The sequence below is a fragment of the Amphiprion ocellaris genome, chromosome 23, assembly GCF_022539595.1.
Source record: "Amphiprion ocellaris isolate individual 3 ecotype Okinawa chromosome 23, ASM2253959v1, whole genome shotgun sequence".
NCBI classification, from domain to species: Eukaryota; Metazoa; Chordata; class Actinopteri; family Pomacentridae; genus Amphiprion; species Amphiprion ocellaris.
Window position 1 is genome coordinate 14,632,171 of NC_072788.1, and position 17,862 is coordinate 14,650,032.

At 39.1% G+C, this 17,862-nt stretch overlaps 2 protein-coding genes across 2 annotated transcripts; one reads left to right on the forward strand and one right to left on the reverse strand.

Moving 5' to 3' along the window:
- Positions 1-101: 101 nt before the first annotated feature.
- nelfa (negative elongation factor complex member A) lies at positions 102-11,055 on the reverse strand. Its single transcript, XM_023268641.3, has 12 exons — positions 10,932-11,055; positions 8,880-9,089; positions 5,994-6,165; positions 4,981-5,142; positions 4,345-4,434; positions 4,058-4,185; positions 3,854-3,923; positions 3,659-3,747; positions 3,056-3,164; positions 2,613-2,941; positions 2,377-2,476; positions 102-1,222 (listed from the first exon to the last, which is right to left on the reverse strand). Exons 1-12 carry the CDS (start codon positions 10,980-10,982, stop codon positions 1,038-1,040), a joined length of 1,695 nt encoding a protein of 564 aa, XP_023124409.2. The 5' UTR covers positions 10,983-11,055; the 3' UTR covers positions 102-1,037.
- On the forward strand, positions 10,966-15,099 carry c23h4orf48 (chromosome 23 C4orf48 homolog). Its single transcript, XM_023268655.3, has 3 exons — positions 10,966-11,092; positions 12,509-12,597; positions 14,049-15,099. Exons 1-3 carry the CDS (start codon positions 10,981-10,983, stop codon positions 14,118-14,120), a joined length of 273 nt encoding a protein of 90 aa, XP_023124423.1. The 5' UTR covers positions 10,966-10,980; the 3' UTR covers positions 14,121-15,099.
- The last annotated feature ends 2,763 nt before the right edge of the window (positions 15,100-17,862 follow it).

Genomic DNA, 17,862 nt, shown 5'->3' on the forward strand with positions numbered 1-17,862 from the left:
TGAAAAAAAAAATGCTGGAAAACCCAACAAATACAGATGCTTCCCATCAGCCAAAGACTAAATCAGTGTTATTAAACCCAGATCTTACAGATATGGTGGCATACTGTCAGAGCTCAGCATTTTAATCCTCACATGATCGACATTGTACTCATACAACAGCACCTGTGAATCTTTTCCATCCTCCACCATCCATCTCAGGACATGAACACAACATTACTCTAATAAATCACCAAACCAAAAAGACACTTTGTCAATGTGATGAAACAACCTCATGGTAGTTACAAAACAAACTAAAGGTAAACTAATTTGCAAAATTCAAGCACAAATGGTGTGGCCCCCCAACAACACTGTGGCTGAAAGTGATTAGGAAAGATGAGAAACACTCCGCCGGAGCCTGTTGTCGATTTATTTTCTTCCCTTCTTTTGAAAAAAGGATGAACAATTATTAAACATCTACCAGAAGGCTCCAAACAGAACGTGACAGCAATGAGAACTATTCACCCCCTGTGTGTTCTTTGTTTTAGTCACCTCAGTGATGACCGTCATCATTGTTCTCTCCTTTTGTTTCGTCACAAAACACGGTTCTGTTCTGAAAGGTAGAAGAATAAGCTGCGAAAATGACATTTGTACAGAAAAATACAGACAGCTTGTCTTCTTTCTAGACACGTGACATGCTTGTACCTCAGTACAAATGTTGAAAGGTGCCTACCATGAGGAGAACTCTGCTCAAACTCGTTTAACTCTCACCCCTCCGGAACACAGCGTCATTCAGGAATCAGAAGTGACTTAAAAACAGGAACAGTAAAAGGCTAAGGGAAACAACCGAAAAAAAACCCCAAAAAACTATTCTTCGGAGTCCTGCATTTTGGCGGTGCAGGAAAAGGGAGGACCTTTCTCTCCTTGATTATCTCTCACCCTCCCAGTGCTTGATTTGGCCCAAACCTATGTAAATACTTGTATTCGTGTGTAAACATGGTGGATTTTTTTTGAAGTGGATAAGAAATTTTGGGTGTGTGATCTTGAGCAAGTGAAATGCCTCAGGAGGTATTGGTGATGGGTTTGTATTTCTTGAGGCGGGTCCACTGTCCTGTGGAATAGTTCATTTCGAAGACTGTGTCCACCAGCATGGTGGTGCTGCCGGTGCCGTCGGCTTTGGGCAGGACCTCTGTGTGCTCGCTCAGCTTGATCTGGATGATGTCCCCCTGCTCCGGGCATGGGTTCTCTGCAAGAGGCAGGAGGAAGCACAGGTTAGTTTTGGCCCTGCAGGGTCTGTCAAAGTACTTAGAAAATAGTCGGGGACATTCACTGAAATGCTATGATCGTATAGTGCATTTATGCCACCCATTTGTGTTAAATTTCATAAATGAGCTTGTTAAAAATTACTACATTTCTTGTGAAAACAAAGCAGTAATACTGTGTGTGCCACTAACCAGACTGATATTCAAACACACCAGAAACTACAGATAAATACAGAGAAGTTAGATCCCTTTATTTCATGTGAAACCTGAAAAATACCTGCTGGCTCTCATGTTTTTAAGAGTTCACTTATGAAAGAGTATTAAATGTACAAAACAAGCCTTAATGCTTTCACACATCGGTCTCTGAATCCATCCAGAAATAGAATGGCAGCAAATTACTTTATTTAGAGCAGTTCAGTAAAATCTGTGGATTGGTAGAAATTTATCACATCAAACTGATATGTTTGATGTTCATTTCAGCATTTTAATTTGTTCTCCAACCACACTAACTCACCTGTAAAACACACATAATGTGACCATTCACATAAACTTGCAAGCAGAGAGTTCAGTTGTAAAACAAATGATGGGAAATAAGTCCAGAGACGACAATGTGGGCCTGTTACTGAAAGTAAGTAAAACAAGCTGATGTCTTTGTTGTCTTCTGAAAATAACAATGTGATATCAATACGACAAATCAGGGAGGAACATGTAGAGTCATATGAGAGACAATTACGTTTTGGGTGTCTATGTTTTTGCTAATTCAGAACACTGACTGTACGTGAAGATTACTGATTTTCAACAGTGTGGTAGCTCTGGCCACCACGATGCTGGCAGTGCCTGACTCCTCTCAACTTCCAGCTAATTCAAAAATTAGCAAAAAGCCTGAACGTGACTGGAGCTGAGGTGGGCCAAATGCTTCCGGTCCATGAACTGTCTTGTCACTCAGAACATCTATGGCTTTATTTATGTCTAAAGCAAAGACTGACTGGAAACACAAACCTCTCACATTGACAAGAGAAATATTTTCTTCCTTCACATCTTAATGCCCTAATCAGTAAGGGTCAGAACACAGAATTAAGTGTTTATAAAAACTCCATTTTCTTTTCTGATTAGGCATTAAGTACAACTGCTCCCATACCTCTGGATCCAGCCATGAAGCCCAGGATGAGGGCCTTCTCTGGTCTGGTGACCTTGTTGGCTGTCTTGAACATCTCCTGGGCAGCGTACATCTGGTCTCTCTGAGGATCAGAAACAGCATGTGGCAAAGAATTCAGCGGACAGAGACTCCATACACAGAGTTCTACAAAACCAGTGGGAGTTTATGTGACTCAAGCGATATTTTTCAGATGCTCAGGCTCTTGTTTTAAACGTTACCGTAAGCGAGAGGTTCTTTTTGGGCTGGGGCTGTGACGGTGTCGGGGCTGGTGTTGGGGTAGGGGTCTGAGGTGTGCTGGGAGGCTGGGTGGGAGTCTCTGGCTGGCTTGCAGTCGCTGCTGCTGGGGGTCCGTTGCTGGCCGGGGTGGAGACAGGTGTGCTGGGGGATGTTGGTGTTGCAGGGTTTGCTGTGGTGCTTGCGTTGTACATAGGCGTCCTCTGCTTGTACTGGCCCGGTAAGGTGGCATTGGCACCAGTGCCTGTCGTTGCCGACTCCTCTGGCTGGCGAGCCGCCTGCAGCGTGTCCCGACCCGAACCACCAGCATTTGCTTTAAAAAAGGTTGGTGAGAAAAAGTCATGAGAAGGGATGTTTTTTTAAACCTCTGTCACTGTACTGAGGTGTAGCTGTAAGAGAAGAGACGATGCTGAGTGGCCCTGCTGACCTGGCTGTGCCTCGGAGCTGGGAATGTAAGAGGAGGAGGGAACCATGCTGGGTGTGGCTGGTAGGTAGCTGGTTGAAGGCAGAGGATTCTCGTTCAGCGCCCCGAGTTTCTGAAAAACCAAACCGTGAGTGTTTATGAAAACACAATTATGACAGAGGAAATACTAACAATAGAGTGATAAGGGAAGGCTAGTAAGACTGCACAATTAAGGTCAAACATTGAAATAAACAGAGAACTCCATTTACTTCCATGTTGTGGTGACACACAAGTCTTTGCTAAATCTCTCCTTCACATAAATTCAGTGCATCTCTTATAAGGGAAAATATGATTATAGTTGCTGCTAAAACACATGACTTGCTAAACATCTGCTTATTGACAGACACTACAATTTACCAATGATCTCTGAAAGAATCATATGCAGTAGACTTAGATGCTAGCGATGGGTGGCTGTGCACAGAGAGTCTTTCGTTTATTACTCCTTTATTGCCGTATAGGCCAGATTGATTTGAAAATAGTGAAACAAGGTGTTCTAATGTCAGATTTACCAAGCGATTGTGCAGGTAGGAGACAAAGCTGAATACAGACACATATAGAGTAAAGTACCTGTGCAGAGACGAGGCCGGCAGCATAGTCCGGTGTGGTGTTTTCCACCACTGCTTCTTCTTTGGCTGCTTTCTCTCCGGTCTCCGTTTCTACATTAAAGGAAAAACTCATTCAGGCATCAATACAGTCACACAGTTTCTTGACTAATAACTTCATGGTGTAGCTCTAAATCCTGTATTAATAGAGGGTAGTTACCCAAAGTCTTTCTTCTCCTCTTAGCTTCTCTTCCAGCTCCAACCATGTCCAGCTCTGAAATATCTAACAGCTGTGAAGAAAAGCAAACGCTAACAGTGAGAAAAATTCAGCTCTCGAAGGAACTAAATCAACGTAAAACAATCTTGTAAAACAAAGTTAAAGGAAACTGCACAGAAACGAACACAATGCATTAACCAGACTTACCTTGACCCCCCTCTCCTTACGTAGGGGCGTCCGTGCGGGGGCAATAGGTGTGCGGTTACTGGGAGGGCTGAACATACTGGGGGCGGTGGGGCTGCGGAACGGGGCCTTGGGAATCCCCTTGAGAGGAGCTGTGATGAAAAATTGACATGTATCAGCAACAGCGAGTCTGAAAGTTCATTCTGAAACAGGCTAAACTTTCTAGTCGAATTATGATGCTTTGTTTTTAATGGTCCTACAGCGACACTAAACAGCAAATGTTTGTGTGCATTTGTAGTTGTGCAACTTACTAGTAGTGTCAATCTTTTTGACCAATCCTCTCCCTTTGGCATGAAAAGGCACTCCGGCTGTCTTTTTCAGCTGTTGGGCTGTCTCTGTGGCTGGAATACAAACACATTTTTCAAAACTTTACCTTGGCATCATGAATTGGAAACCTTGCCACCAACCACCCCTCTGGCATATTATACAGTTTAGAAACAACATTAGCAACTAATTTACTAATTACTTAAATTGGCACCACAACATTCTGTATAATGAATTCAAAGCCAGATCCGAATGCCATCAAGAGCAAATTTTTCACCTCATGAAACACATGATAGCAACAAGCACCACAAGCATCAAAGACTGTTCTAAAAACATGATCTGACAGCTTTACAAGGTATGTAATACCATCAGGCACCTGTTTTTCTCAAGCTGCCATTCCAGAGCTGTATGAAAAAGGCAAGGCACATATTGAGACAGACTTGTCACTGGAATATTATGCAGCTACAATGGACAACAGAGGTCTAAATAAGTCCAATAAAGGCTTCCACCTGAAAGCTCGCTACTTGCAAATAGCAGACTATAGAAGATAAAAACAACAAAGATTCTTCTAAACACTGGTGTGGAGAAAGGCTGTGCATCAGTTGAAATTTGCAGTAACTTACATTTCTGTAACAGTTCTGCTCTGAGGGTTGCACTCTTGGGCTTCCTCTTCAGCTGGAAATGTTTGACGGGGGGTGTCAGGGGTCCCACTAGAGTGGTCAACGCGCTCTTATTCAGGTACTGGCATTCCAGAGGAAGCATGGCAGACGCCTCGCACTCGCTCACTGAAGAGGAGAAGAACAAGAAATTAGCTTGAGTAATTGTATAGCACTGATTCTGCTCACTGACGTGGAGCGTTTTCTCCACGCTAGATCAAATGTAGCTGCCACAGTGACTAATTCACTTGGTATTAAGAATGCATCGGCCAAGGTTGCCAGTGGGAAAAAAGGTTCAATGTCTTATCTGGAAAGAATAAATACATTTTCTCCAACTGTATCAGCAGAGTGAAATATGACACTATGTTAAGGTTCTGTGTGAAGAACCAAATAAGAATCGAAGCACAACAGCAGAAATATTTCCAAATGAAATCCTCTTTTTTCTTAGTTTTCTTGGCCTTTACTCAGCTTGACGTCCTGTTCATCGTCAAGCAGATTATGTTTCATAAAATAGTGTTGCACCAAGTGATACAGATCATGACAGGAAACCCCCGCAAGCATCTGCTAAACTACACCATGTCTGCCCTTTTGATAGTTATCCAGCCATCACTTGGAAGCACAAAACTGTAAATTTTAGTGCTGAAGTGCAAGTAGTAGACAACAGCTGTTAAACCTTCACCGGTTCCCACCTCACATTCACCAAACAGTTAAACAGCTCTATTCATGAGTACAAAAGGTGCCCAAACCTCATGAAACTGCAGGAAATAAACACATATGTTAAGAATTATTGTGCTTTCCCAAACATTACCAGAACATCGTATAGACATCTAAATTCATATACAAGCTTAAATGTAGCTATAGAATTGGAATTTAAACACACAGCCAATTCCACTAGAGCGGCTACAGTAATATATTTACATTATTTTAACTGAGAAGTTACCTTGCGCCACATGACTAAAGGACATCAATTCATTCCTTACCTTTCTCCCTGAGCTCTCCGAGGATATCCTGCACATTTGGATTCTGCTCCTCCAAGTCTAGATTGAGAGAGCCGGTCTCTGGGAAGGACTTGAGGATGTCTGCAACCATCAGCACCCATGGCTCTGAATCCACCGTAGCCAGCTGGATTATCTCCGACAAAGCCTCCTTCATCTGGTAATAGAAGAAATTTGTGTTGGTGGAACAAATTCAACAAAGATGAACAAAGCACACAGCCTAAACTGATGATCACTGATGAATAACGGATTGCTGTAAAACAAAGCAACGATTAGTTCCATTTATGAATTTTTTTTTCCAGTGTTTACAAGAATGTCCTGCTTTTATTTGCCGTACAGGATGGTAATTCCAGCTGTATGGTGGAAAAAATAAGAAATCTGAACACATCATGTTGATGTCAATGTATATATGAGTTTTTAACATTTAACAGCACAAATAATAAATTGATAAAGAAAAGAATTAGCCCTAATATTAAATACTCAAAATTAGCTGCCTTTTGCATCAGCTGCAATGTTAAAATGCTGACAACACAATTATCTACCAATAATAAGGCAAAAAGAGAACACTAAACACATTTTTTTGATACATGACGAACATTTTGTTCTGAAATATGTGCACTGTTAGGAACTATTACGAGTCTGGAGTATTATAGTGAGTTACTAAAGACATGAATTGTTTCAAATGTGCATTTATTAAATTTATCTTTGGCACAGGAGATATAACAATTGCCACTAAAGCAGTGACTGTGTTGAGTTAAATAAAAATTAATAGTGATTTGAGTCATGATTATAGAGGGAATGGTATTTTTGCCACTTCTTTTCCACTCAAAAATATTTGAATTACATTTACACCAAGATGTTAAAGTAGATTTAAAAGAAGCAAAAAAAACCATCAATGACAGAACAGCAGCTTAAAGCAAGATTGAATTTTTCTTACAAGAAAAAAAACAACTATTTTTCACCTGAAAAGCTAAACGAATAAAACACACCTTTTTTTTTAATTCAGTTAAGTCAGTGGTTTTCTTCCACAGGCTAATTTGTCTGGCATAATTAGTTTATGGTGGCTTATTTTAGCTGGTGTTTTAGTGAAATATTGCTGCGTACTAAACTGAGATTTCTGAGTCAGGTCTAGGGCTGACTGACATACCAAAAAGAGAGATAAAAAATTGTGTCAATTATTTCGACAGATAATGCAATTGTGATATGAGTTACAGTTTGCTGGGGATGGTAATGATGATGGCATCTTTGTGGCCAAATAGGTATGTGTGGAGATTTGTAGGTCACAGCATCACTGGAGCACCACAAAGCTTGGATACTCCGGTACCCCATAATACGATTACAATAATAGCAGAATTTTAGTAATGCACATTCTACAATCAAGTCAAATAAAGTAATAATAACAATGCGAATGGTGTGGGGTCCCATTCCAGGGACACCCAGAATCTTAACCTCAGCAAAGTACAGTGGCTTTGCTCTGGACATTCTCCATGTGCCTCTGGATTTCATTTGCTTTGTATATTTTATGTGTCTCAAGGCAAGATCATTCCATCATCATTTTATGCATGCACATGTAATTTTTAAATCTGCTTTTGACTATAGTTCAGAAATTAAAATTACTACTTGTGTGATAAATAAGCTAAAGTGGTTAAATTTGAAGCGGTCATTAAAAATGATCAGTAATTCTCAACAGTGACAGAAAATAAATATTTTAATGTGACAGTTTTTCAGCTTTACTGGTCAGTGTTAGTTACTGCTACCCTGATAACAATAATCAATCAAAAAATATATAGAGATCCAACAAACCAATAATTCCTTCAGTTAAAATTGTTGAAATTTTACGACATAGTAGATTATAGTATTCTGCAAATTATGCATAAAGCTCATAATGAAACTTTACCAGTCAGATGTCCAGAACAGATTTGCAAAAAGAGAAAGTAAGTGTAACTTATAAGGAACAGAGATCTTTATAAAAACAAGATTTAGGACAAAATTAATGCATTTCTGTGAAAGGTGTCGATTTATGGAACAATCTAGACGAGGAATCAAAGAATCTAAATCACAAGTAAGATTTAAAAACGGAATTAAAACCATATTCATTATAAACTGTTAGTTATAAAGGGCATATTACAGAAGTTTATTTTTCCCTCTGCTTCATTTCCTTTAGAAGTCGGAAACTTTTGTCAACGAATGAAAATAAAAACTAACAAAACAAAACATAGTACTTGTACCAAAACACTGCAGATTTCACAGTGTATTATAACTGGAGAATTAAGAAGTAACTATCTCTGTTTATAAACGTCAACATGTGTGTTTAACAACATATGTGACTATGCAGGACACCCTGATGACGACTGTGTAACGTTTTAGCAGCTAGACAGGTGATATGTCGGACCGGCTGGTTCCGCCTCCAGCTCACTCACTGAACGCCGCTGCGCCCATCCCACCACAATGTCTGTACGAGAACCGCTAGGCTAATGTTGTCCGCTGTAGCTGCTGAACCACTGCTGAAAAAACGCACTTAAGTGCCCAGGACAAGTTAGTCGAGGGGCAGGTTGATGTTAAGATAAAGTATTTTGTTTTCTCGAAGCTGAGGAAAAACTTCTGGAAACGTCGGAGATGCAACATCAGCGTGTTGCCTCTAATCTTAGCTAACAATATTAACCTACAGTCAAAGATAGCAAGCTAGCGCTAACTAAACGGCTTTAATAGTTCAGCCAGACCTATCATTGGCGGACTAAACGCTCGCAGGGACAGTAGTGTTTTGTTTTGGTGCAAATAGCAGCAAACTGCGCTCCTTTCTCGGCGGTGAATCTAAGTTAGGAGCTTTTCTTACATGTGAGGCTAACAGCTAGCTAACACACAGCGACCCACCTCGTCAACGGTCCGCCGGGGAAGATGCAGCATCCCGAGCAGCAGCTTCAGCTTCACCGGCGGCGACAGGCTCGAAAAGCACAGCCGTATGTTGTCGATTACGGACACGGTGAGGAGAGAAGCGATGCTCGGAGGCGTCCAGAGTTCGTCCGTGGATCCTAGTTTGTTGTGAAGCCACAGGCCGGTGTCGCTGTCCTTCATCGACGCCATCTTGGAAAAAGAAGTGTTTTGAGTTCGGGCATTTTAACGGGCTACCTAAGAAAACAGCTGTCAGGACCCCGCCCACAGCGACAGAGGGGCATTCATCAACACTGAACCAAGAACAATTCAAAAGAATAAACAGGTGAAGTTCACCTGTAATAGTTTTATATATTATTATCTTAAACCTCGTGTCGTCCTGCGGGTCAAAATTCACCCGTCTTCAAGTTTGAAAATGTGGGGGAAAAAAAAAAAAAAAATTCACAGTGAAACTTCTGATGTCCACATTTTCAACATTTTTGGGAAATCTTTGAAAAATTTTTGGTGGAAAAAAAGAAATGTTAAAAATGTTTGAGAACATTCACATAAAAATTAACTAAAATCCATTGAATTTCGCTGGATTTTGGTTGATTTTCACATGAATGTTCTTAGTTTAAGAAGCCAAGTTACACTTATTTATACAGGACATGTAAAACAACTGCTCTGTATTATGTACAATATAATCAACCTGACTCACTGCATCTTCAGGTGAAGAAAATACAATACAATACACTAAATCACTTTACTAATTTAAAATGTAAGATTAAGTATCTATAACAATAAAACATGGAAAACTCAACATGTCACTATGAGCAAGCAAATTAGTGACAGAGGTTAGAAACAACTCCCTTTTAACGGGGAGAGGCCTCCAGCAGAACCAAACTCATGGAGGTGGCTTGGCTCGACTGGGGTGGGAGTGAAGGGGAGATGGAAATGGAAAGCAGAGAAACAGACAGATAGACAGCAAATAAGAGAATATAGACACTGCTGGGGTTGGAGGGAGCAGTAGCTGCAGCTCAGACAACTGCAGAAAGGTACAGCCTTAAGCAAAGGGAAGAGACACCACAAAGTTATTACCACAAAATAGAGTATATCCATGGAAGTGCCTAGAATAACAGAAAACTTGGAACTTGTAATTTATCTTGCCTGACCAATTTGTATAGTTATAACTGACAGAGAGGTAAATATGAAGTCTTTTAGAATTATTTAAGTTATTTATACATATTTCACATTTTCATTAAATAACAAATGCATTAAATATTACATCATTGTAGTGCACAAAGTAGTTTTCTTTTGGAATATGGAATACTAATCCACAGTATCCCTTGCTGGTGGGTTGTACTTGAGGGAGTTATTCCTCCTCCCCTTGGCATCTTAAAAGTTCAGAAAGAAGTTCATGGAAGTGTATGGTATATCTATATCTATCTATAGTATGGTATAATAGGTGTATATTATATTTATATATAAATATTATATATATATATATATATATATATATATATATATATATATATATATATAGTATCTAAGTAAAGCTATTTAAAGTAGCTAAATGTGGTCAATAATAAGTGCAAAATGTCCCCTTAAAATGTGTTAAAGTACCTTTAAAAGTGTATTTAAGTACAGTACTTGCGTGAATGTACTAGTGACTCTCCATCTTCTAGTTATTGTGTGAAAGTCTGTGGATTAAATGCACATCAAGGCTTTTATTTTGAATGTTGCCTTGAATCTGGTACCAACGCAAATTTTAGTGAGCCACGCGCATGCGCACTCCGGTAATCCACATACAACAGTCCTCGGTGGGCATCTTGCGCTGATCTGGTGTTCTGCTAAACATCATCGGCTGTTTGACGGTAGGTTAACACACAGGGTGTTAAATAAACTGTAATTATTCTCTCTACATTGTATTTTCCAATACTTCCAAATATTTACCGATTAAAACGGGACGATTTTCTAAACAAAGCCCATCGGATTTATGTGATTTCATTGGCTGGCGGCCGCGTAGGACATTTTCTGTTGTTTATTTGTGCAAACCTGGCTGATGTGAGCCTCCTGACTCCAGGTAGGTGATCGGATCCTCGCCATGGCGTCCAGTGGTTTGGTGCAGGCGGCGGTGCTGCTTCTGGCGGTGCAGCTCGTCTGTCTCGGTGCAGCTGATGCGGATCAGGACACTGGGACTGTCATCCCTGCTGAAAGTAGGTGGATTCAAACATGAGATTCAGATTTATTTCTGCCTGTTGAGTGTGGGTTTGGAAATGTTATATTCTATTTAGGCGGAAAATAGTCTTCTTCGGGGATGTTTTCTCAGCCTTGATGACTGCAGGTCCCACTGGGGTGTTATTATGGGATTAGCAGGTCATCCTAATTGGTGTGAAGACACACCATCAAACTGGGCCTTTTAGATACATCTCTGATAAATTTACCCAAAGAGGTTAGAAGCAAAATAACTACAATTTTGCTTTATGGTTAATTTCTGTAAATTTCGACCTTAACATCTAGACTTTTGCAGTGATATTTACCTATTTATAAGATGCTTAATTACATTTATACAAACATTTTAACGCTGTAAAACCCACTGTTGCAAAAATACATTAGTTTTGTTTTTTCAATTCTATATATATATATATATAAAATCAGTCCTTTTCAGCTAGAATAGTTATTTACCACATTAACAATATCTAAACTGCATTTCTGATTCATTTAATATTATCTTCATTGAAACAATGATGATATTTCTAAGTCAGCCCAAACTTTTGAACCGTAGTGTGTGTGTGTATATATACATATACATACATACATATATATATGTGTGTGTGTGTGTGTGTGTGTGTGTGTGTGTGTGTTATTTTTGCTCATTTTCCCCCCTATATTCGGGTTAGCAAAGCAAACCTATGTAGTATTTAAAATAATTAGTAACAATTTTTCAAAATAAAAAGATGCATAAATAAAACACATTTTCTTGGTTCAGTACACACTGGTTTTGTGTTTTAGGCTAATTGAGTTGACATAATTAGTTGTTGATGTTTTGGATAACTACTGCTGTGTCAATAAGTGAGATCTCTGAATTATTTGACAGGAAAGAAAAAATTGTTTTGCGATTATAGGGATTGTTAATTTTGGTCTTTCTTTTCCACTAAATATGAAAAAAAAAAGATATTTACTGGATTCTGCACGAAATAAGCATGTTCCCTTACATGTGGAAAATATGATTTGTAGTCCAGGGTCCCTCTCCAGCACCACAATGTTTGATTAAATAAATTATGATTAAACAATAATTTTGTGACACATTTAATCTAAATCAAAAATTATAAACCGTACTTGAAATTTCAAATTTCAGTCTGGTGAGGTCACATATTTTTATTATTCCTCTCTGTTATTGCTTCTGATACACAGTACCTTTTAATATTTACCATTATTATGATGTTTTTTACTTGAGGCCACAGTGAGCAGCTTCAAGTATAGTTTACTTACTGAACCCATGAAATGATAAAAGAATCTGCTTTGCAATAAAACCTATTCACTGGCTCATATTCCAATTCTAACATGGAAATGGCAATAAGAAACATAAATCTAAACCCGTGCCTATTTCTGATTCTTCCTCCTGCTTCCAGGTCGCCCCTGTGTGGACTGTCATGCCTTTGAGTTTATGCAGAGGGCGCTGCAAGACCTAAAGAAGACTGCATTCAACCTGGATGCCAGGGTAAGTGAAGCTGCACTCTCCTGGATGCTTTGGAGCAACATTTTATACATATTTGTTATTTTATTTGAGAGACCGTCTGCGCTAAATGCTCATGATACACCAGCTGATGGTGAGGCTTTCACACAACAACAATAGATTTGTCAGTCTTTGACCCACTGATGACTGGATTGAAGGATGACATTTAGATATGCAGCTGTTACTTAAACATTGTATTTAATGTGATATTATATGGTAGGTTTCAGTATACGTTAATATCTGGGTCATTTTCTTTCGGCAACATCAATTTTCTGTCAGGGGTAGTAATCTTTTAATTATTATTTTAGTTTATTCAGCAGGGACACTAGGACAAAGCACTGTAGCACAGTTCTAATGTATTTACTTGTACTATGCTGCCCCTATTTATTGCTGATAAACAAAAAAAAAACTTGAGAACTTAAGAATTCAGCTGCTTCTTCAGAGGGTTAAAAGAAATAAAACACACACACATAAACACACACACACACACATAAACACACACATAAACACACACACACACACACACACACACACACACACACACACACACACACACACACACATACACACACACACACACACACACACACACATATATATAGCAATGTGTCAAGTTTGTCATCTCAAACCTGTTATATCACACTGGAAATACAACCAATATACATGTAACCTCTTTTAACTGTTCCTGAAATATATTTGATATGCTTGGTGGTACTCATGCCAGTAGATGTGTTTAGTGTATAAAATGTCAAAACAACAACAAAAGTCTTTTTTTCCCTTTTTTTCAGAGAAAACACAAGCCTTTGTCTTTAGATAGGGAACATGAGTTTTAACTTTAATTCTCCTCATAAGGAGTTTCTGTGTGTAGTTTTATAATCTGCAAGAAACATGCTGCCAACTAACTTAATTACTGCACAGTATACATGTACTACCACTACTCACCTCACTATTCATATTGTGTTTATACATATAATTTGCACTTGATATCCACTGTTTATACTGTCATTTATCCTGACCTTTATATTTACATATTATTTATCTCACGCTCTATAGCTCATCCTATTTATATACTTAGCGTATTCATGGTGTTAATTCTGTATTATACAGTATAAACCCAAGCTGCATGCACTATTTACTGTATCACTTTTACATTTTAGATATTTATATACCTTGCACGCTTGTGTTCACTGTTTTTCCTGCTTGTTCTGTGTGTATGTGAGTCCATTCATAATGCCCTGAGGATGTTCCACTGAGACATTTTCCATTGCGCGGCACTTTTACTGCTTCTTTTGCACTTTTGGTTAGATGCTAAACTGCATTGTCGTTGTGTCAGTGCTTGCACTCTGCAATGACAATACAGCTGAATCTAATCCAAACTTGACTCGACTCTCCCGGTTTAGCGTGTGATTAGTGACGTGTTGTTGTGTCGGCTGCAGACGGAGACGCTGGTGCTGAGGGCGGAGAGGAGGGCTCTGTGCGACTGTATGCCCACCAACTCACTGCGCTGAACCCGACTTACGCCAGAGGACGCTTCCACCTGCCATCACACCACTGACAACAACCCTGCTCCTAACCTCTACTCATGTACAGAGATTCTCATGTTAACTTATTTACACAATAGGCACTTTATTTTCTTTTCTCTCATGTTACCGTTGAGTGAAGCTATGAGTTGAAGTCATGCATCAGAAGGCATGTTCTTGTTTTGCCTTATTTCGGGGCGACTTTTCTACCACTGATGTTTGACATTGTGAATCACGCGCCTGTGGACTTAGTTTGATTGTTGCCATCGACAGCTCTCATCTGTCTCCTACGAAGCGTAAATGATTTTTTTGTACTTTTTAGTATTTGACTGTATAATGTAGATACAGTAGAATGCATCTGTAAATTTACTTGTTGAATGTGTTGTATGAGATTAATGTTTACACACATCAAACTGTAGCATCACATGGAGTTTATTTAACTGCTCAAAGTAATATTTCAGTTTTAATTCGTTATTTAAACTCTTACTAGGAATCTGACTGTAATTTCACTAATTAAAATGAACGGATTTGCAGACTGCAGAGGAATTAGGGTAACTTCCAAATGAAAGTTACTTTTCTCTGGATGAAGGAAATGTGAGGTTTGACCATATTTTGTAGGTTTTGATTTAGCACAGCACTGTAGCATGAATTTACAGCACTTTCTGTTACCTATTGTTAATATAGATTGTATGTATAGATTATGTATATGTACATGGATACATGTAATGGAGGTGTCTACAGACTTTGTCTTCTCTGTCTGACAAAGGTGTATGCAAGCATAGTGATGAACTACACGGTATCAGATGTACTGCATCATCAGCAGGGGAAGGGAGGGAATGTGGAGGAAGACACAATAATCGTCTTATTGTTGCTTGTTCATGAGCAGCCAACTTTGTTAACATTATGTCACAAGAAGACCCATTTATTGTCTTAATGTTGTACCTATAAATAAAAACAATGACCTTTACTGCTTGTAGTCTATGCAGTTTAAGTTAGGAAGGGATTATTTTCATGGAAAACTTTGAAATATGTAACTTTGATACAAAGATCAGCTTTTAATGGTTTAATTGATCACCTAAGAGGGATTGCAGAGGTTTTAAGAAGCATTTTTTCATCTTGTATTTGAAGTTTATATTAAAAGATCATCCATTATTCATATCTGACACATAATTCCATATTGAATATCACTATTGAAATATAGTATATGAAAACAATTAAGTATTAGTTTACTACAGATGTTGTTTAGTCTTTGTTCCAATATTTAAAAACCTTGCAATCAATTGGGGCATGAGAAACTGTTATAAGATAAACTTTATTGATCCCACAGTGAGGAAAGAAAAAGTATAAATGCAGTGCAAGAATAAATAAGAAAAAAATACAGTGCCAAAATTGCAGAGAATATAATATACAGATGATTTTTAATTAAAAAAAATAAATAAATAAATACTATGTATAAGATTATATACAAGAGGATGAGGTATCAGTTATTGCACATAAGTAGGTGGAATGCATGTGTAAATTGGGGGGAAAAAGTGCAGCAGTAAACAGTGCACAGTGAAGTTTATAATGCGGCATTGTACAGTCTGACAGATGCTGGAATAAAGGACCTGCGGAAACGCTCCTTCTTACACTTAGGGTAGAACAGTCTGTTGCTATGTGTTGAGTTTAGGATGAAGCGTTCCCCTGATGATAACATTCGTGCGACAGATTATAGTTTTCCTTTTTACACAAGACCAACACATCTCATCGTAGCAACACTTCCCTTCTGTGTTTATGAGCTGGTCTGCAGCCTTAATGCTGTCAAAGCAGGCACTAAAGTAAAGTTTTAAGGTTCTGCTGTTTTAGCTGACCTCATCCCCTCCCACACACACACACACACACACACACACACACACACACACACACACACACACACACACACACACACACACACACACACACACACACACACACACACACACACACACACACACACACACACACACACACACACACACACACACACACACACACACACACACACACACCCCTTTTTATTTATTTACAGCAGGGATTACTGCATGGAAAAACAAATCCCTGTAAGACCCTTATCTACACCAGCAGGAGGAGCCCTAAGTACAGACAGGCTGCCAGCTGTGTCGCAGCGATGCAGCACTCTCTACTTCCCTCATGGCTATACATGCAGACAGGATGAAAAAAAACTGTAAGTAGATACAAAAAGAGAAAACTGAGGAGCTACGCTGGCTAGTGAAACGTCTGCAGTGACCTGGCAGGAACCTCAGCCCCAAGGCACCACCACCAGAAACACTACGGAGGCAGATTCCTTCATACTGCACCACAACACACACATCCAACCACAGTGTCCTGCTGAGGCAGCGCCACCCTGCCAGGCTTTCACTGGAAGCACTGACTGAAGTTTCAGTATGAAGGGACACCCAGTATACGCTGAATCACTCCTTGTTGTTAAGCAACCTCCACTTTCTTCCTCACTCTCTCTCCCACTCACTCACTCTCTCACTGGCTTGTTCTCTCAACAGAGGCCTTTCAGCTTTTCTTTCATCTGCTCCTGGAAAAGCTGACTGAATCGTTGAACCAGCTGTTTGAAATTCTCCGGCGGGGGCAGCCAGGCAAAATCCCCAGTATTTTCTTTCCCTTTTATCGTTCTTTTATCTTACTTGGGCATTGCTTTGACCTTGCCACTAAAGTTTCTTCACCTTGCCCGACTGTGGGGCGTACTTAGCATATGAGAAGGAAACCCAGCCAGCGTGAAGCTGAAGCACGTGAATGAGAATTCAGCCATGTGCTCTGGATTTAGCACACATAGATGTACATGCAGATAATCCATTTTGACAAAAACAAAAGCAACTTGCAGTGCTGCATCATGGTCATGAGGTTTTAAAATAATTTTATCTGATTATCGGATCTGATATCCAGCAATTTCCGATTATCGCAATATATGTTTTAACTAATTCCTGATACAATAAATTGATTTAAAAATGCTCAATGTTGAAAAGTTCTGCTTTTATTAAACATATGTAAATTGTAAACACATTTTGTACTTCAAATGTATATCTACGTCCAAGTTATCGGTCTCCCTGATTACCAAAAATTGGCATTAGTATTGGCCCTGAAAAGATATCAGTCAACCTCGAAAATATATTTTTTTTACTCAAACCTGTGTTCATATTACCAACTGTGAATCTCATTTTAAAATCCTGTTTCATCCCCAAAGACAAGCGAGACTAGTTTTAGGGAAAAACACCCCAGAGGGTTGACTCAGTCTGTTTGCTCACTGTTTAAACATTTAAAAAAAACAATGGCTGAAGATGGATCAGAAAAGTTGTTATTATAACCCAAAAGCGTCAGTGTAGATTGAAGAAATCCTGATCATCGTTATCATCTGTTAATGCAGCTTATTTGGAATATTAAATTGTGGGCCATTATAGCGTAGCCTGAAACCATTGTGTGTGTGACCACCCCTCTCTCAGGGCCATTTTTGGAGAGAAAAAGGTGCCTACTCTAAGGCAGCTACTTCTGAGTGGCCCTGAAAAAGTGCTGTGTGGTGCTCGAGGCTAATTGGTTGAACTTAAGAAAGATACAATGAGCGATTTATTTATTTATTTATTTATTTTGCCATCACGATGTCCTTGTCAGAAAAAGTCTTCTTCAACATAAAATTCATCAAATAGGTGTAAAATCTGAAATGTTCTACATGCTCATAGACCCAAAG